Raw genomic sequence first — 21,066 nt, forward strand, 5'->3', positions numbered from 1 at the left:
AATCCCAGAACCACACGGGGGGACCTAGTGAATGACCTGCAGAGAGCTGGGACCAATGTAACAAAGCCTACCATCAGTAACACACTACGCCGCCAGGGACTCAAATCCTGCAGTGCCAGACGTGTCCCCCCTGCTTAAGCCAGTACATGTCCAGGCCCGTCTGAAGTTTGCTAGAGTGCATTTGGATGATCCAGAAGAGGATTGGGAGAATGTCATATGGTCAGATGAAACCAAAATATAACTTTTTGGTAAAAACTCAACTCGTCGTGTTTGGAGGACAAAGAATGCTGAGTTGCATCCAAAGAACACCATACCTACTGTGAAGCATGGGGGTGGACACATCATGCTTTGGGGCTGTTTTCCTGCAAAGGGACCAGGACGACTGATCCGTGTAAAGGAAAGAATGAATGGGGCCATGTATCGTGAGATTTTGAGTGAAATCCTCCTTCCATCAGCAAGGCCATTGAAGATGAAACGTGGCTGGGTCTTTCAGCATGACAATGATCCCAAACACACAGCCCGGGCAACGAAGGAGTGGCTTCGTAAGAAGCATTTCAAGGTCCTGGAGTGGCCTAGCCAGTCTCCAGATCTCAACCCCATAGAAAATCTTTGTAGGGAGTTGAAAGTCTGTGTTGCCCAGCGACAGCCCCAAAACATCACTGCTCTAGAGGAGATCTACATGGTGGAATGGGCCAAAATACCAGCAACAGTGTGTGAAAACCTTGTGAAGACTTACAGAAAACGATTGACCTGTGTCATTGCCAACAAAGGGTATATAACAAAGTATTGAGAAACTTTTGTTATTGACCAAATACTTATTTTCCACCATAATTTGCAAATAAATTCATAAAAAATCCTACAATGTGATTTTCTGGATTTCTTTTTCTCATTTTGTCTGTCATAGTTGACGTGTACCTATGATGAAAATTACAGGCCTCTCTCATCTTTTTAAATGGGAGAACTTGCACAATTGGTGGCTGACTAAATACTTTTTTTCCCCACTGTAGCTGAAAAGCTTTATGAATTACTGTCAGAAAAATTATTTCACTACAGGATCCTCAGAAATCTTCTACTTAGAAATAATTATCATCGCTCTGAAATGTTATGCATACGTGCCCAGATGTCCATATGAAACATTGCTGTGTGTGTATCTGTACAAGGCAAGGCTGATTTTAAGCGGCCAATACACTCTGCCCTTTGATTTAAGTGCAAAAGGTCAGAGGTTAAACTCAGCTATTAAAACCCAATATCCTACCCTGCAGGGCAGAGAATAAATGTCAACAGGGAGAGCAATGTGATGTGTGTGTGGAGAATGATTACTCTCACGATGTGAAGCTTTGCTGGTGAAAAATCTGTGGAGATCTTGTTTATGGAAATATCTATATTCAGTAATAATTATGTTTTTTGGAGCAGGAACAATTATCCACTTTATTCACTTCTGGTTGTCTGATTGCCTGCCCTCATTTTCTCTCTCCCTTTCTTTCCCTCCCTCTCTTCTTCTCTCTCTCTTTCTTTCTTTCCCTCCCTCTCTTTTTCTCTCCCCAGGTCGTTGGGTGGTTCCTTGCCTCAGCTGTGCCGACAACCGGACCTGTGACTGGAGAGAGGTTGCCTGGCAACCCGAGGGCTGTTACCACCCCTTGCTGGACCGCCCCCAGCTGCAGGACTGCATGATGTACAGGAAGGTAAGCCCTAAGGCAGGGGTAGGCAACTAAATTCATCAGTGGGACGATTTTTGTCGAAGTGGATGGTCGGTGGGCCGGAACATAATTATAATAATTTGTACACTGCAAATTGACCACAACTAAGCCCAAAAAGAGATTGTATTTGAAAAGAACAATCACGTCATACCTTGTTGACATTGAGACACGATCACATACACTACATGGTCAAATGTATGTGGACACACCTTCAAATTAGTGGATTCTGCTATTTCAGCCACACCCGTTGCTGACAGATGTATAAAATCGAGGACACAGCCATGCAATCTCCATAGACAAACATTGACAGTAGAATGACCTTACTGAAGAGCTCAGTGATTTTCAACGTGGCACCGTCATAGGATACCACCTTTCCAACAAGTCAGTTTGACAAATTTCTGCCCTGCTAGAGCTGCCCCGGTCAACTGTAAGTGCTGTTATTGTGAAGTGGAAAAGTCTAGGAGCAACAACGGCTCAGCCACGTAGTGGTCGGCCACACAAGCTCACAGAACGGGACCGCCGATTGCTGAAGCAAGTAGCTCTTAAAAATCGTCGGGAGCTTCATGAAATGGGTTTCCATGGCCAAGCAGCTGCACACAAGCCTAAGATCATCATGCACAATGCCAAGCATTGGCTGGAGTGGTGTAAAGCTTGGACTCTAGAGCAGTGGAAACTTGTTCTCTGGTGTGATGAATCACGCTTCAACATCTGGCAGTTCGACGGACAAATCTGGGTTTGGCGGATGCCCGGAGAACGCTACCTGCCAACTGTAAAGTTTGGTGGAGGAGGAATAATGGTCTGGGGCTTTTTCATGGTTCGGGCTGGGCCCCTTAGTTCCAGTGAAGGGAAATCTTAACGCTACAGCATGCAATGACATTCTAGACGATTCTGTGTTGAACAGTTTGGGGAAGGCCCTTTCCTGTTTCAGCATGACAATACCCCCGTGCACAAAACAAGGTCCGTACAGAGTAGTTTGTCCAGATCAGTATGGAAGAACTTGACTGGCCTGCACAGAGCCGTGACCTCAACCCCATCGAACACCTTTAGAATGAATTGGACAACAGACTGTGAGCCAGGCCTAATCGCCCAACATCATTCCGCGACCTCACTAATGCTCTTGTGGCTGAATGGAAGCAAGTCCCCGCAGCAATGTTCCAACATCTAGTGGAAAGCCTTCCCAGAAGAGGCTGTTATAGCAGCAAAAGGGGGACCAAATCCATATTAATGCCTGTGATTTTGGAATGAGATGATGTTCGACGAGCAGTGTATGTCCATAGTCCATGACCTGAGTTCAGCCACTGCTCTCATGTTCCTAGCTAGCTCTCTTCTCAGGTTACTGTCCCACAACCTACTAACAGTACAGATTAGCTATTAGCTTGTTCCCCAAAAGCAGGAGGTAGTTAGGATAGGTTAGCAGCGGGCGCTAACTTGGCGCTAACAAGGCACTCCAGCTGAGTCATTAAAGATGACCCATGGATCCAGACAGCAGCGCCGACAGATTCAGTGAGAGTGCTAATATTTTCCACATAAGACACACACACACACACACACACACACTACTGTATATCTATGTGTGTGAGAGATATTGCACAGGGGATAACGGAATGATATGGAAGCCAGATATATTGGTCAGGCTCTTTAGCGTGTGTGAAAAAGGTGTGGGCAGATATAGTATGTGTGTTAAGACTACGCTAACCAGCATGCATCTGGTCTAAAGATGGGCCAGAGATGATCATGTAAGGATAACAAGACAGGCAGTGTCTAGCACATTTCCCTTGTGAGGTAATGTGAGGGCTGAGACATCCCTCAAACATCTCTCTTTTCTTTTTCTTTCTCGCTTCCCCCCCTCTTTCTCTCTCGCTCTCTCCCTCTCTCCGTCTCATTGAATCCAGGTGGTGAGGGTAAATGAGGTAGGCTATGGTATGATGCCTCTGTGATGAGAGAGTGGGGTTTATGTGACGATGTATGAATAGGTTTATAAACCCAGCAGGGGGTGGCAGAGCTGAGGACAGGAGGAGTGGTGGAGGGACAGAAGCAGTATACTGTATGAACTAAAGTGTCAGACTTTTGCTCAAATACTGCAGTAATGCTAATGGGATGGCATGCAGTTCGCTGCACTGGTGTCACTGTATGGAGCGGCCCTCAGGAACGTAAAACGGTTAAATCACCCCAGGAAATATATAAGGCATAATAGGTATACATCTTAGAGCAGTGGTATTCAAACTTTTTCAGCGGGGACCCCATTTTGTCCTCTAGAATTTCTGGGGACCCCATTTTGTCCTCTAGAATTTCTGGGGACCCCATTTTGTCCACTAGAATTTCTGGGGAACCCATTTTGTCCTCTAGAATTTCTGGGGAACCCATTTTGTCCACTAGAAATTCTGGGGAACCCATTTTTTCCCAATAATGTCTTGCAATCCCACCACAAATCTAATGACACAACCTTAAAATCTGTAAATTTAGATTTTTACATATAACCTTAAATTCATTGCATTTTCATATTTTATCAAAATGAAAAGAAACCAATACATTTACTCAATTGAATTGTATCTTTCAAATCATCTTTCTCAAAAATGTTTGTATATTGCCCCATACAATAATCTGTACTCTTAATTTTTGTTCCTAAAAAAAACTAAAATTTTGGCGACCCACTGCAGCTTGCGACCCCGACTTTGAATACCACTGCCTTAGAGACATATTAGGCATTTACAGTCTTAGTGCGTTCTATAGGCTTTGTCAAATCTCTCTAGTGAATGTGGGTAGTGGCTTAGTGAAAGCTGTCTCTAGTGAATGTGAGTAGGTGTTTGTGAAAGAGTTGCCAGTTACTTCCAGGACAGAGGTCCGTGTGAACGTGTGATTAAAGTGGGAATTTAGCCACTTTAGCTGACATTGCAGCTAATGCTAATAGAGCCTCTCAATTTCCTATCCTCACATACCCTACCCGTCTACCCCTCTCGCCGTGGTCCCTGATGTCAAAGCCTAATGTAGTCACAAACACAGCCGTGCGCGCACACACACTTTCTCTTTCATTTTTCATCCCTTGACTGTTTCTGACAGGAGACTTTAATATGTATCTGTATCAATAGTGATTTGACACATGAGTTATGAGTTAGGTCAGTTTGCTCCAGCTGTCGTGTTTTATGACGTTTCTCTGGAATTCCCCATTTTCTCCTCAACAGATTTGGACAATCAGAAGCTTTCACAGAGATGAGATGTTTGCCACCTCTCACTCTAAACTACAGTCCATCTGTTTTGGCTCTGTTCTGTGTTTGAAAAGGTTCTTTCACACACTCTGATTGGCTTAGCTGGAAACTGATTTGGACACTGACTGGACACTGTTATATCTTCTTTGATATGTCAGATTGTGTTATGTTGATTGGTCGTAATAGAAGCATCCCACTGGGCACAGACATCTATTCCACGTTGGTTCAACATAATTTCATTGAAATTACGTGGAAACAACGTTGATTCAACCAGTGTATGCCTAGTGGGCTTTGCCTCTCATGTGTTCACATTTTGGCAATGATGCAGTCAGCCATAAAGGTCAGCAGTTATAGATTTAAATACATACCAGTCAACTACAGTGAAATCATTTTGGAGTGAAAATTCAATGAAAACTGGGCCATGTTCATTAGGTAGCAAACAGAAGAAAAAGGGCTGAAACAGGGAGGGACTACCTGAACTTGTCCAATAAGAAATGCTTGGTATGTTTTGCTACGGTGTGTCCTAATGAATAGAACCCATGTGTTCTTGATCCTGTCAAGTCAAAACCATTATTCTTGCCACTCAGGTAATGTTCATAGGTGACTCCACTAACCGGGGGATGATGTACTTCCTGATGGAGCGGGTCAACTCTAGTCTGGAGGACTGGGGCAAGGCCCACGACAGCCTGGTCTATCGCAACGTCAACCAGGGACACACACAGGTCTCCTACTCCTACTACCCCCAGTTCTGGCTGGAGCAGAGCCACAAACCCACCTTCCAGAGGACCCTGGAGCAGCTCATACTGAGGTGAAGGAGAGGGGGAGTCTGGGTGGGTGGATGGGTGAGGGCGCCCCTGCTGCACTACAGTATGTCCTGTAATCACTGCAATCTACTCATCAGCTGTTAGATGGGCATCAAGAAAGCATATCTCTGCAGAAGCCATTTTGGCTCCTAGCTCCCATAGACACTCGAAGCCCTGTCCCCCCATATGGAGAGGAAGCCTTAATCAGTTTCCATGATCAAAGTGCCGGGGACTGTGTTTAAGAGTCATGTGTTAGGAGTCGTGTCACAGTGTAATTTAACACAGCAGGTCTCCCAACCACGTCTCTCTCTCTGGGACCGCACTTTGCTTTGGATGTGGCTATTGAAGGATATGCTGAGCAGGTGTGTGTGTGTGTGTGTGTGTGTGTGTGTGTGTGTGTGTGTGTGTGTGTGTGTGTGTGTGTGTGTGTGTGTGTGTGTGTCAGCAGTAGCGCCTTAGAACAATTGTCAGCATGTGTGCATATGCCTGTTCAATAGATATAGTCCTACTGCCGAGCTGATGTCTTTTTTACCTTTGATCCCCTCCGAAGGTCGCAACCCCTGGAGAACTCCCGTCAGACTGTGCTGGTGGCAGGAGGTGTCCAGTGGCTCAACACCAACCATCTGAGGATCATGAGAGAGGTGCTGGAGAGGTAAACCCACTGATGCATACACTCTGTGGCAAACGCCCTTCCTGACATCGTTCAGGAATTAGCAACTGCTTAATTAAATCTATTCACTGGCCAAGAATAGACCTAATTTAGAGATGCAGCTTACCCATCTCTCTCCTCCAGGGAAGGGCTACAGAATATCATGGTGATGGTGAAGTCTCTGGGCATGGGCTTCCATCTCCCTGTGGACGGCATCCGCTCTCTCTCACTGGTGGGTCCATCCTCCTGTTTGTGTGCATTCAGTTTCACTCTTTTCATGGTGTCTCCTCCTCAACTCTTTTCTCTGTTTGACTGTTCTGTTTCTCTCTCTGAATCTCTCTCTCTCGATCACTTTCTCTCACTCTCTCTCTTTTCTTTTCTCTCACTCTCTCTCTCTCTCACTCTCTCTCTTTTTTCTGTCTTCCTCTGTCTTCCTCTCTCTCTTCCCCCTCAGCTTCTCTCTTCACTCTAATTATTTTTCCATGCTGTTCATTTGACTGTTTATCTGTTAAAGTTTTTAAAAGCCAGTGCTTAGGCACCTGGTGGATAGCCCTCTGACCGTGCCGTGTGTATTTATCTAAAACATTATTGGCTAATATTCCATGGCTTCCAACATGCTGACTGATCCAACATCAGCAATGGCACCCGTTCAACAGCAATAGAACTAATTCAATTCAACGGTCAGTTATACTTCAGACGTGTTGCAATAGGGGCATCAGAGAACTGTACAAATGTTATGGCTACGATATGGCTCCCACTGTGAATGTTTTAAGATGGTTTTTCCTTGTGTTGATTAGTGATTACGTCTTTGTTGTCTTACTTTAACTTGCCCAGAGAGGAGTACAGGAGCTGTACAGAGAGAACAGCAACATCCTCACCGCCGCAAAGCACTATGGGTATGAGGTCATAGACACATTCAGCATCACCATGGGCCGCTACAAAGAGTTCCTGCAGGGACGGTGCGCCTGCCATTTTCATGAGGTAACCCCCCCACCCGCCTTCACCCTCATCTAAAAAACGACAGTAGCCCAAGTTCTCGCCTCACCCTTATTGAAACAGTGTGTATCACCTTGAACATCCTAATTCAGCATGTTTGTTTTGTTCATCATAGTTTATATTCATTCTCAGTATTTGGTTAACCTCCCAGTCAGTTATCCAAATCACAGCACAATGTTATCAACACTATAACACAGGCATTGCATGTCTCTCTCTGGATACAGTAATTGATACCAATTGTAACTAATGGTTTGTCTAAATCTCAGTGGCCAGGGAACATAGCTAGATCCACAGCAAGCTCTTTCCCCAAGGACTCCCTCTCTCTCTCCGACTGTAATTTCTGAAATAACTTGCTATTTCTGTTCGCACACACTCCGACTTGAGGGAATCTTTGGGCTTAAATAATCCTGGGCTTTAAACCTACGGAGGATCCAAATACCGAGCAGCCATTTTCTGGGCCTAGAGGAAATCGGTTCTTATGCCCTCTTGATTGAACAATCACCTTCCATGTCAGGGAGCTTTCTAGAAGGAAATCCTGCTGTACCATACAGACACACACACAGTGGTGTAAAGTATTTAAGTAAAAATAATTTTAAGTACTACTTAAGTAGTTTTTTGGGGTATCTGTACTTTACTTTACTATTTATCTTTTTGACAACTTTTACTTTTACTCCACTACATTCCTAAAGAAAATAATGTACTTTTTACTCCATACATTTTCCCTGACGCCTAAAAGTACTCCTTACATTTAGAATGCTCAAGCAGGACAGAATTATGGCACCTATCAATATAACGCTTTGTCATCCCTACAGCCTCTGATCTGGCGGACTCACGAAATACAAATACTGTGTTTGTAAATGATGTCTGAGTGTTGGAGTGTGCCCCTGTCTGTCCGTAATTAAAAATAATACGAAAATAGTGCCATCTGGTTTGCTTAATATAAGGAATTTGATGTATAGCTTTTACTTTTACTTTGTACTTTTATTCAAGTATGACATTTGAGTACTTTTTCTACCACTGCACACACACACACACACACACACACACACACACACACTCCCCTCTCCCCCTTCTGCAGCTCCCTGTAAAAAGAACAGTCACTTGTTTTAATTCAGCTATAAAATTGGCCCCTGGATCGGTTAATCCGTAATTAGCAGTTAGGCCGGGTTTTATTGGGCCGTAAAGCCCCACGTTGATAGCAGCTGGGCCCCAACACGTGTGTGAAGTGGTTTTCAGCATACGTACAAGGGCATGTGCACCGCCTCCATATCCCCGCCCTCCCCTCCCAGTTCATATTGGTCTTAAGTGACAACAGGATTTCCCATAGGGAAGCCAGAAGGGTGTATGGGACCCATGAATTAAGTAATGCCTAACCCAAGCCCCTGAGGGGATGGAAAGGGTTTCTATTATGTCAGGATTTAGGTCAGGCTTGGATTGTTCCAGCGTGGTTTATAATAGAGTTAGAGGAACCCCAGACTGTGACCATGGGTTTCCACTCTGTTCTGTTCTGTGAAACCCCAGGCAACATTAGCTAGCCTCCGGTATTAGAAGCTCTGGCCATGGTCTAGTTAGTTAGTTACAGTATAATATAAGTATGTAGATGTTGTGTTAGAGGTGAGGTGTTGATGTGGTTCTCCTCGCTGTGTTCCTTGAAGGTGGAGAAGCTGTTGTTCTCCAAGGCTCCCCTGCACAGGAAGATGAAGCTCCTTCGACACGGCGAGGAACCTGGAACCGGAACCAGTGGAACTGGAACTGGGTTCAGTGATCAGCCCACTCTGCAGCACCAGGACCAGTGGGCGGGGTCTAACTCCTCCACCTATCACGTGAGAGGAGCAGTGAACCAGGTGTACTCGCAGATCCTGCTGAGTAGACTGTGTGTGAGAGACACAGGAAACTAGACCCACCCCTCGCCACCACTGACTGTGTGTGTGCGTGCTTGTGTCCTTGCTTACTAACGTGCGTGTGTGTGAGTGTGTGTCTGTGTGTGTGTGTGTGTGTGTGTGTGTCCATACAAGCGTATTTCTAAAGAATGAGAGGTCATTCCGTCCAGGAAGTGCTGGAGTAACAGAAGAGTCCTGACTGGTCAGCCGTGACTGGTCACCACTGTCTGTCACACAGACCTCCTCTGATTGGCCCACACAATGGGCCTCCCGTCATGTGACTCCTACCTCTGCTAGGTAGAGGTTTCCAGATGGCCGAAAGAGGGGGATCGCTGGCCTACTGCCGAAAGACAAGGGAAGCAGCTGGATAAAGAGTGACTGTCGAAGGAGTGTGTCGTGTGCACATCCCAAATGTAAGCCCTGCTCTCCCACCAACCGACAATGCTCCCTCAACGCTCCAGCACAAACCCTTACAATTGTATAGTTTTATAGTTGTGGAAACGTTGTTGAAATGTTATACAGCAGTGGTTCTCAAACCTCTCCTCAGGGCTAGCACAACTGATTCAGATTCAACTTGTCAACCAATCAGGTGAGCTAGTTCAGGGCTACAACATTGTGAAACGTCTGGGGGTCCCCGAGGAGAGGTTTGAGAACCACTGTTGTACAACTTTTGATGTGTGCCTTTGATGCCTTTATGCATTAGGAAAGCCTATCTCTTGCCATTAGAGGGACTTTTGGATGTCCAGCTATTCCTCCTCATATACCTCATTCATCCGCGTGTTCTGTGGATACCACAACGTATTATATTATATGCCAAAGATATGACGAAAGCTGAGCTATTCTTCAAGCGAATGTCTTATGTATGATTTTCTTATATTTCTATATATTTTTCTACAGATGTTTATTTGTGCCTATATTGTTGATAATCAGTGTATAATGTTTTACATGCAGCATATTGTTTACATGCTAATGAAGGCTATGTATTTATACATATTGTCTGACCTGTCCTCTGATCATTTGTATGGAAGGAAGTGAGCTGGTGAAGATGAAGGTAATTGTAACAGATAGCCACAAACACATGCATACACACACACACACACACACATAAGAGTGGAGACCACCTGCATAGCTCTGTATAGTAGTCCTATGGAACATTGATAGCAAACCTAATCATTTGATTCTGTGATTTTGAAGGAAAAAGAACAGAAAGACATTATATTTGCTTTATGCAAAATATTATCAACACTATTAATTTATTATTAAAGAACATGTATCTTCAAATGGCACTAACTTCAGCTTTGTGTTTCCAGATGGTACATATAAGAGTTATTCCATTACAATATTCTCACATTAAAATATATATTTTCTTAACTTTGTGTCCATAAACTGTGTTCTGAAAGCATGGAACTGTATTTTGAAAGTTCCACAAAGCCCTAGCTTGTAAACAATTAGGATGTTGGCCTCGCATATTTCCCCTTTAAGTTGTGCACCACATGAGGATAAGCCTGTGCATGCTGTTTGCGCACAGTGTTCGACAAATCCTTTAACAGTCATCATCACAATTCAACCATGCAGAGGTATGAAGACGTGTGATTCTCTGAAGAAGCTGGGCAGAGGCGCGCTCGTTTGTTTGCGTGCCACCAAGACAGCGTTTGATCATATTTATTGTCGCGCATAGGCCTATACATCTCTGTCACATGGTTTAGAAGGACATAATTAGGGAAACAAATGTTCAGTTAGGCTACAACTGTGCTATAATAAAATGGACATCGGTATAATACGGTTTTACTCCGTCTCGCGCGTAATGTGCCCTGTCTGACTCCGCTTTGCAGTCATGTCCCGCTAATCCGACACATCCAATCACCCTACCCACCGTGTGATCTGGGCAGAGATCGAGCAACACGATCGAAAGTATGTAAATTTAAATGTAGGCGTAAGTCGTGTTTAAGGTCAATGTAATGTTAGGGCCTTATTCCAGAAAGTTATTAGTCTATTTTATTCAGGCCAATTTACAATTAAAATTGTGTGTTCAAATTATGTAGCTAAGGCCTATCTAAAAAACGTTATAAACACGGTTATATGACCGCAATGAAATGTAGTACAATGTAGCGATATATTCAACATATTTCCATATTTGTTTAAAACGTTGGTTTTACAGTTTGTAGATCAAATAAAGGGAACGCATACAACGTGAAGTGCGTGCGTAAAGTGTTTCAAATTGAATGGTCTTGTGCGGCATGTGGCAAATTAACAGCATTGAGTGGATGAGGGATAGAATAAGGTAGACGCAATAGTCTCGATCAAAAGGTAGGTTAATGTAAAAGGTTATATAGACAAAGGCTTGACTTTTGGGCACATGTAACCGCCCTGAAGACGGTGGGCCTGCCGCCTGGTTTGTTGTCGCGCCAAGGACCTCTGATATCAAATTTCAGCCAGACCTTTCACTCTGCACAGTTTTACTCGGGGAATTTGAAAGGCTTGGGGGGTTGTGACATTTCTGGGGGCTGAGTAGACCTCACCTCGTCTGCACAATACCGCCCTATAGCCCAGTCCACTATACTCAACAGTCAACCCTTTTGAAAATGTAATTAAATTGTCTCGCTGAAATTGCTCTCTGACTGTACATATGATATTTACTATTCAGGAAAAGGCAAACGACTCAATATTAATTGAAAATGTTTGCTAAAACACAATGGACAATGTGGTTGTAATTGTCGTTGCATTTGAATCAATCCTTTATTCATTTAAGCTATACATTTCAATGGCAAAGTGTAAATAAATATGTTATATAAATATGTTATGCACTCAAGTTACTTAGGGTTTCGTATCAAGGAATTTATCGGGGGGAAATTATCTTTATTCTTGCCTGACATGATTATCTTAACAGTGCTTGAGTGAAGTGACCATTATACAGTGTTCTGATGACTTATGTGCTTCCTTCCACCTTCTCGGTCTATTTCTACAATTGATCTTCTTAAAATTTGATTTTAAACCTAACCTTAACCCTAACCTTAACCATACTGCTAACATTAATCCTAACCCTAACCTCAAATTTAGACCAAAAAGTACATTTATTTTTCATACATTTTTACGATGGGCTATAACCAATTTTGACTTTGGATGCGCTATCTAGTCGAAACCAACCTTCTCCCATGCCAAAGGTTTTGCTCAGTTCCTGTCAGTGCCAGCGGCGGCACGCGTTTTTTCTTTTGCGCGTCCGTCCAATTAGCGCGTAGGACAGGCGCGTCTGCTGAATATGAATCCACGGGTGCGCCAATCGGAGCCTGGGAGCGCGCCACTGAGAGACGCTCTGTGTGGGTTTTCCCAGTCCAGGATAAAACTGTTTGTCTGCGTTTTGGGGAACACCGTGGGGAACTTATCTTATCACCCATCCAACTGTAGGCTACTACCAGCCGCCAAGCCACGTGATTAGAATCAGCATTCTGCCCGCGTCCTCTCTCTCCCCATGGATGTTTTTTTTTACTGAATTGCTCGAGATAACCACCGATTGAGGATTATTTCTGTTAGGGTTCTATGCTGCGGGGCTAGCATGAGACAGAGCCCAGCACGGATCCAGCGCTCCATGGACATACCCTTCCCCAGTGCCCGGGAGGCCAGTCGGCTTCTGTAAATGAGGTGGCCATGGAGAGAAGAAGCGGCTGTGGAGTACATCAGATCTGCTTTCTGTTTCTCTTACTGTTTTCACTGTATCCTGTCTGCTGTCGAGCCAGTTGGATGTAAGTATATTTCATTGCTTGTGATTAAGCTTAGCTTTTTGTCATATTGCACATTTTTCTTTACGCATAGAATGCGATTACGTTTGGGGATGAAAGTGGTTTAGAAAGTAACTTATTGTCTCCGCTGCATACCTTGTGTTTCAGGTGGTTGGGAATAACGTCCGTGGGAGTAGCGGAGAAGCTGGGCTGCGCCAATCTCCCGTTGACGCACAAGCAGAAGGACCTGTGCAAGAGAAAGCCCCATCTCCTGCCCAGTATAAAGGACGGCGCGCGCATCGGCATCGCGGAGTGCCAGACGCAGTTCATGCACGAGCGGTGGAACTGTTCGACCACCAAAGAGCTCTCTGTGTTCGGCTACGAGCTAACCAGTGGTAAAGACAGGCGGTTTAAATACTAGTTTTAATAGACATAAAACAATAGGGTGCTTTGTGCCCTGCTGGCATAAATTCGTGTGCACTTTTCTGGCCTATTGATAATGTTCTTTTTGATTGGGTTTAATTTGGAAAATGAGACTATATTTTGGGTGCATCTATTATAGTGTTTATATTCCATATTCCGATATGTATTATGTGTGCCCACATAATTGAGTATTTCACCGTTTTAGGCAACTGCTGTATAAAAACAGTTCCTCAATTGTCTTTCTGTTTGATAGTGCGCCAGAAAGAGGCAAGTCTTCCATTTTCCATAACTCTTTACTCGTGGTCGGTTTGGTTTGAGTCATGAAAATGTTTCATGTTGGCCAGGAAGGGAAGGTGATTTGATTTGCTGACTCGAGCAGCTGTATCCCCTATGGGGCGCACATCTGCTTCGGTTTAACCGTCCCAACACACCACTTATCCACGGTCAAGTGTTGTCTTTGAACAGAGAACACCTGCTCCCCTCTTGTCCTAAACCAGCCGGGATTATCCTAATTAGGAGATTCATGGTCGACATGTAACATAAGAACACAGTTTCTTTGTTTTAGAGATTCCGTTCCAGAAATCTGTCTCCATGCAGATTCCGAAGATGGTTTAGCTATCAACATTTTATTTTCACATGAAACTCATTCTTCCAAATTCCTCTCTATCCTTGTTGCACCCTGTCACATGCCATCTATCAACTTTCTTCTCTCAACCCAGACGAAATAAATCGGAGAAAAAACGGACCATGTAGTTTATGTTGATTTAGGCCTATTGCATGATACAATGGGATGGTAATACATGGATTTAGCCTATGTCCAGACTCGTACAATCAACTGTAAAAATGTATACCCTGCTCTTTGACCACATATGTATTTTCTTCGTATTCTAAAAGCGGGAACTTGATCTAATCGGACTCGGAGACAATGTTCATATTGAGTTAGGGCGCAGCAAATTTTCCTTTTTGATAAAGTTTGACAATATAATGCAGCACGGATAACCTAAATAACCTCAATTGTCATTTGTTTTAATAATCAAACCTTCAAAGTGCCAAACTCAAATTTGAAGTGGTGATTTCTTGTTGTTCCATGGAGGAAAGGCTTTTCTTTCTACATTTACCCACACATAAATTACGCACAAACGTTGTGGATCAACTTGTGGCTTGGACCTCTGATTTCCGTTTGATCCTTGATTGACAGCAAAGTGTGGATAGACTATGCATGACCTTTAAACACTATGTCATTCTTAGGACCTGCACTCTCTGAATAGTTACACTTGATGTCGGCAGGTGCCAGTATGCTTCTGTTCTATCCATAAGATTCTGCATATTTTAGAGTTTTGTCTAACAAGCACATTCCATAAGCTATATACATTAGTAGGCTACCCCCTTACACATTCACTTGGGTTTACATTTTTTCAGCCTTCGTTCATTACAGGACATAATCTAATGTGTCTGTCCGGTGTTCAGCTTTCCAGATGGTCTTACCAGTAACTGTGATACCAGTTTGATCCATGCTACACTGTTACCAACATCATACTAACATGTTCTAAGTCTCTCTCTCTCTCTATCTCTCTCTTTCGCTCTCGTGTTGTAGTAGTGAGCCAGTGCTTGTCTGTCCTCACTGAGGGTCTACTGTGGCCGCTAACCTGTGAAGTGCAACCCAACGCCCCCCTCACACAGGGCAGGACAGTTCCCATGGGGCTATGTGTCTGCTGAACTCACATCTCACTTGTATCCCTCCAGAGCTAAGGTGTATTATACGACTACAGTGGATGGAAGGTATATGGCTATCTAGGCCTGAGCTACTGAGATACACAGAAGTTCTAAGGCTAGAATTGTGCCATTTTCCTCTGTCTGAAGTGTTATTGGCTGAAAGGTGTGACAGTGGGATCTTTTCAGAATCCACCCATTGCAAGCTTTAGAGGTACTGTTACACAATAATCCATGCGTACCTTTGCCCTTCTAACAACCTCTTTTCATTGACTCTGACAGGGACCAAGGAGACAGCGTTTATCTACGCGGTGATGGCGGCGGGGCTGGTCCAGGCAGTGACGCGCTCCTGCAGCGCGGGCAACATGACGGAGTGCGGCTGTGACACAAGCCTGCAGGGCACAGGCTCGCCCAGCGAAGGGTGGCACTGGGGCGGCTGCTCAGACCATATCCAGTACGGTACCTGGTTCAGCAGGAAGTTCATAGATAATGCAGTGAAGAATATGTCCTCAGCCAGGGGAGGGGATACACTGCTCACCATGAACCAGCACAACAGTGAAGCCGGGAGACAGGTGAGACGCAACACACACAGACCCAACACACACAGACCCAACACACACAGACCCAACACACACATACACTCATTGAGGGCGAAGAACACTCACAGAGCATGTAGAACACATACACACACACACACACACACACACACACACACACACACACACACACACACACAGTGTACAGAACAAAAACAGCACAATAATGAAGTCAGATGTTAGATTAGACACAATACACCACAGAACAAAACACACACACACACACAACCGAGAGAGACAGTCTTTTTTTAGTGAACACAGTTGTTGAGGGTACTCTGGAGAGTATGTAAAAGCTGAATAGGGCTCATGGGAGCCATAACTCTAGTAGTCAAGACTCTAGCAGGTGTAGGGTTCATTGTGTCTGAACGAATGGCTGATATGACAGTACTAATCCAGCACCGTGAAAGGAATCCTAGCTATTATAGTTCTGGGTTTGGTTCACCATATGGGGTTGGAGAGGAGTGAGGACCAAATCATCCAGTGGTTAATAGAATTTATCACACACTGTTAAAAATACTCTCAGGAGATGTTCTAGGAAGTGTGTGTGTGTGTGTGTGTGTGTGTTAGAGAGAGCGGGAACGATATTTAGAGAAAAGCAGAAAGATTGGAGGAAACAGAATAGAGGGAAGGTAGAACAAGAAGGTCAGTGTGAGAGGGTGATGCTCAGACAGGACAGAAGGAGAGAGGGGGAAGAAAGTGTGTGACATCCTCTCTAATATGAGTTAATGGGTGAGGCGTGACAGCGTGACTAATGTATGTTCACAGCCATTCAATTAGACACAAGGCCATCTAAATTGTAGCAACGGTCATCAAAATTGTTAAAAGGTTTTCAAACCAATTCTAATAAATGCAACAGTTGGACAATGGATGAAGATACTCCAAACGTTTTGAAATTGTATAATCCATCGGATATTGACTTAATTATAGCACATAAAACATTTTACTGGCACGGACAAATAATGAATGGAGTTCAGAGATTTTGGTGGGAGATTTAGGTGTAGGCCACTCAGGAACATTCAATGTTGTCTTGGTAAGTAACTCCAGTGTATATTTGGCCTTGCGTTTTAGGTTATTGTCCTGCTGAAAGGTGGATTTGTCTACCAGCGTCTGTTGGAAAGCAAACTGAACCAGGTTTTCCTCTAGGACCTTGCCTGTGCTTAGCTCTATTCCTTTTCTTTCTATCCTAAAAAACTCCTTAGTCCTTGCTGATGAAAAGCATACCCATAACATGATGCAGCCACCACCATGCTTGAAAATATGAAGAGTGGTACTCAGTGATGTGTTGTGTTGGATTTGCCCCAAACATAATGCTTTGTATTCCGGACAAAAAGTTCATTTCTTTGCCACATTTTTTGCAGTATTACTTTAGTGCCTTATTGCAAACAGGATGCATGTTTTGGAGTATTTTTAGACTGTACAGGCTTCCTTCTTTTCACTCTGTCAATTAAGTTAGTATTGTGGAGTAACTACAATGTTGTTGATCCATCCTCAGTTTTCTCCTATCACAGCCATTAACTCTGTAACTGGTTTAAAATCACCATTGGCCTCATGGTGAAATCCCTGTGTGGTTTCCTTCCTCTCCGTCAACTGAGTTAGGAAGATGCCTGTATCTTTGTAGTGACTGGGTGTATTGATATACCATCCAAAGTGTAATTCATAACTTCACCATGCTCAAAGGGATATTCAATGTGAGCTTTAATTATATATATTTTTATCTACCAATAGGTGCCCTTCTTTGCAAGGCATTGGAAAACATCCCTTGTCTTTGTCGTTGAATCTGTGCTTGAAATTAACTGCTTGATTGAGGGACCTTGCAGATAATTGTATGTGTGGGGCACAGAGATGGGGTAGTCATTCAAAAATGATGTTGAACACCATTATTGTCAATGCAACTTATTATCTGACATTTTGACTCCCGAAGTTATTTAGGCTTGCCATAACAAAGAGGTTGAATACTTATTGACTATTAATTTGTAAAATGATAGGGTATTGTGTGACAAAAAAATCTCTATTTAATCTATTTAAAATTCAGGCTGTAACACAACAAAATGTGGAAAAAGTTAAGGGGTGTGAATACTTTCTGAAGGCACTGTATAATTTTTTTTATTCTATCAGGTATTTATTTTAAATCTATTTTGTGTTAAAAGAAAGAAAATTATAGGTGCCTCATTTGCATAAATACACAGGCTGTGTATATATGAATAAATTAACATAACGGGGTGGAGTAGGGCTGCAACTACCCAACACTTTCTCTGTCTAACCCTGCGCTGTCTAGACTGCCTCATTAATTTCTGTGGTTGTTACATTCTCTTGCATAATTACCCTCGGATAAAAAAGTCAACAAATTGGCTCTAGATTACACCTATCTAAATGTACTTTACATTGTTTGCGACTGCGAGATCAGACATATCACTATCATCCAAGTAAATATATATATATATATATATATATATATATATATAAAAGTGTTCATATTCGGGAGTTGCTTTCATTTCAGGGCATCTACTTTGTAAACATTTCAACTGTATTAAATGATAACTTTTTTTAATTACACAAAAAATGAACACCCATCAAAATAAAGTTGTCTTTCTTGTGATGTACGTGTTGAGACAATGCGTTAAATCCCAGACAAAGCTTTAGTGTTCTTATAAATTAGATTAAACGGTAAAACAATGTATTCCATTGAGCCCATTTCAGCCATTAGCGGGGTGTGTTTGACAGGTCATTACAAACATTTCCGTGGTCGTAACGCTAACGGAAAAAAAACGTCAGGCACAACCAAGAGTATGAAGGAGTCGCAGGAGTAAAATGAAAGCAATTAATCCAGCAAGATTTAAGTGACAAGTGGATTTTGCATCCCTCAAACATAGGAAATAGATATTTGAAAAATACAGATCCTCAGGTGGGCGTGGCATGCCCGTTACACACTTACTGGGTTCCTCTCTGATCAACTAGCCACTGTCAAGAGGAGAGGGCTTCACCACTGGAGAGGGATGTGGATACAATGGCAGCAGTGTATCTGTTTACTGTAACACACACTCTTGCTTGTGCATACTCATACACACAAAGACAGACACACACACACACACACACACACACACACACACACACACACACACACACACACACACACACACACACACACACACACACACTGCTTTCCAACTAAACTGAACCAACAGGGAAGAGGGGGTGGGAGAAGAGGTGGAAAGGGGTGAAAGTGGTGGGCTCTTCTGGGGTCATCCAAAGACCACTGTAGAACCCTGGGGTTTGTGGTCATAGAAAATGTCTCCTCTATCTCTCAGTTTAAACTGTGAAGGACAGTGTAACTTTTGTTCCAGGGAGTCTATTCTGTCAGAGTTAGAAGTAGAATGCACAAACCTCAGGACTCATGTTACAGTCCCAGTTACAGTCCAAGATCCAGCATTCAGAACAATAGATAATGATTTTGATCAAAACGTTCCCACAGCGTTTGTGTAAACAAAAGGCAGTCTCTATCAAACAGAGTTCTGGTAGCTAGTCTGTCGTAACATTTACAGTGTTTTTTCTGTTGTAATTCCTAACACCATCTTCCCCATCTTTCCCCTTTTCAGGCTGTCGCCAAGACAATGGCCACCGACTGCCGTTGCCACGGCGTGTCGGGCTCGTGCGCCGTCAAGACATGCTGGCGCACCATGGCGTCGTTCGAGCGCGTGGGCAACTTCCTGAAGGAGCGCTATGAGGGAAGCGTGCAGGTGCTGGACCGCTCCAATAGGAAGGTGAGGAGGAAGGAGAAGGACCAGCGTCGCGTGCCCATCGGGAAGGAAGAACTTATCTTCCTCAACAAGTCTCCTAACTACTGTCTGGAGGACCGGCGCTGGGGCGTGGCGGGCACTAGAGGGCGCCGGTGTAACCGCACCTCGGCCGGCTCCGACGGGTGTAACCTGCTCTGCTGCGGTCGAGGGTATAATACACACGTGGTTCGCCACGTAGAGAGGTGCGAGTGTAAGTTTGTGTGGTGTTGTTATGTGAGGTGTCAGAAGTGTGAGAGCATGAACGACATGCACACCTGTAAATAGGGAGAGGGAGGCAGGTGATGGCACACACACACACACACACACACACACACACACACACACACACACACACACACACACACACACACCGTCCCCAATGAGAGACTAAAAGACTCCCCCATCATTCCTCTCTCCCATGGACAAGGGGGGCGCAGCATCAACAACCCTCCATCTCAACCCTCAGGAAGACAGTATTTATACACCGCACCATCAGAGGTGGACAAAGACAGTGGAAAATAGTTGATTTTGATTGGCTTATCAGGGCCCAGCCTTGTAGGAGGCTATCCAATGGGACAGGAGTTCTATAGTGTTTCAGAGGCTTGAGCATCCACATACTCTGATTACCAAACATGGACATCTCCACAATTTACTCAGAGGAGGAGAAATGAGCCACAAAACTTGGACTCAATGATAAAAACAAACTGAACTTTGATGAAAGTTAAAACGTCACTCTTCAAGTCATCAAATGGACTTAGTGAATGTTGTCTAAGAGGAGAACAAAGGGACGATGACTCAGTCCTGCAGCGCAGCAACAGCTTTAGAGGAATGTAGAGTAGATGCAGGAAACAAACAGTGTCAGTACATTTCCAGATCAGAACGAAGTCTCATATTGACAACAATCCCTGTAGACAGTACAGGGATTGGGCAACCGTCAGAGGTTGCCATCTTTTGTATAATTCCTATGACTCTGTTACAGGCTAGGGAGTAAGGACAGATCCTGCTTCCACCCATGGCTTTATGGTGATTGATGGTGGATAGATTAGGCTTATTCTTGTTGGAAAGGTCGAGAGAAGCAGGCTTGCAGTATCAATGCATAGAAATAAGTCTTGAAATAATCATTCAAATGCTTTGTATTTTTGGAATAAACTGTTAATGATTAAAAAATATATATGGTACCATGACATTTTTATTTGAGAAATTTTGGAAAGATTTCTTGAAACCTAAAATATATATATTTTTACTATTCAGATTGCGAAATTCAGAGCAGATTAAAGCTACAGGTGCTTTGATTGAGAATGTCAAATTACGTAGTATTTTTGTAAATTGTTTACATTTTGTAAATATTAAATTATGCTGTATCACACGATGAGATTGTCTTAAAGATTCAAGCCCATCCAAAGCTCTCAGACATACAGTTTGTGTTTGTCATAGTTAGTTTTCTGTTTGTCGTCATTGTATTACTAAGCTCCTTTGTTGTCCTTTTCCTGTCCAATCCACTTTTTCTCTTTCCTGTGTTTGTGTGTGTCTTGTTGGATCCAAAACCAGCTATAAATGAAGGAATGGAGCAGTTTGGTCTCATTAGACCCACTGGCAGCAGGACCGTGGAGATGCTTGAGTTGG

General features: G+C 43.6%; 2 protein-coding genes across 2 annotated transcripts in view; both read left to right on the forward strand.

The window, feature by feature from the left end:
• LOC121575721 (cadherin-like and PC-esterase domain-containing protein 1) overlaps positions 1-9,602 on the forward strand; it is an 82,536-nt gene extending 72,934 nt beyond the window's left edge. Inside the window, exons 16-21 of the mRNA XM_041889016.2 lie at positions 1,546-1,682; positions 5,488-5,708; positions 6,254-6,355; positions 6,497-6,584; positions 7,187-7,333; positions 9,004-9,602. Coding sequence (XP_041744950.2) covers positions 1,546-1,682; positions 5,488-5,708; positions 6,254-6,355; positions 6,497-6,584; positions 7,187-7,333; positions 9,004-9,246 — 938 coding nt within the window. The 3' untranslated portion in view covers positions 9,247-9,602. The remainder of the gene's footprint in view (positions 1-1,545; positions 1,683-5,487; positions 5,709-6,253; positions 6,356-6,496; positions 6,585-7,186; positions 7,334-9,003) is intronic.
• A 2,879-nt stretch (positions 9,603-12,481) lies between these two features.
• On the forward strand, positions 12,482-20,804 carry LOC121576069 (protein Wnt-16). The gene is made up of 4 exons (XM_041889362.2): positions 12,482-12,965; positions 13,110-13,336; positions 15,357-15,646; positions 19,264-20,804. Exons 1-4 carry the CDS (start codon positions 12,871-12,873, stop codon positions 19,726-19,728), a joined length of 1,077 nt encoding a protein of 358 aa, XP_041745296.2. The 5' UTR covers positions 12,482-12,870; the 3' UTR covers positions 19,729-20,804.
• The last annotated feature ends 262 nt before the right edge of the window (positions 20,805-21,066 follow it).

This window comes from Coregonus clupeaformis, unplaced genomic scaffold (assembly GCF_020615455.1).
Source record: "Coregonus clupeaformis isolate EN_2021a unplaced genomic scaffold, ASM2061545v1 scaf0009, whole genome shotgun sequence".
Lineage (NCBI taxonomy): Eukaryota > Metazoa > Chordata > Actinopteri > Salmoniformes > Salmonidae > Coregonus > Coregonus clupeaformis.

Bases quoted from the DNA above. Each gene is read 5' to 3' on its own strand.
- LOC121576069 (XM_041889362.2), top strand. From the start codon at position 12,871: ATGGAGAGAAGAAGCGGCTGTGGAGTACATCAGATCTGCTTTCTGTTT. The intron at 12,966-13,109 runs GTAAGTATATTT...CTTGTGTTTCAG, and splicing joins TGCTGTCGAGCCAGTTGGAT to GTGGTTGGGAATAACGTCCG. The intron at 13,337-15,356 runs GTAAAGACAGGC...TGACTCTGACAG, and splicing joins CGGCTACGAGCTAACCAGTG to GGACCAAGGAGACAGCGTTT.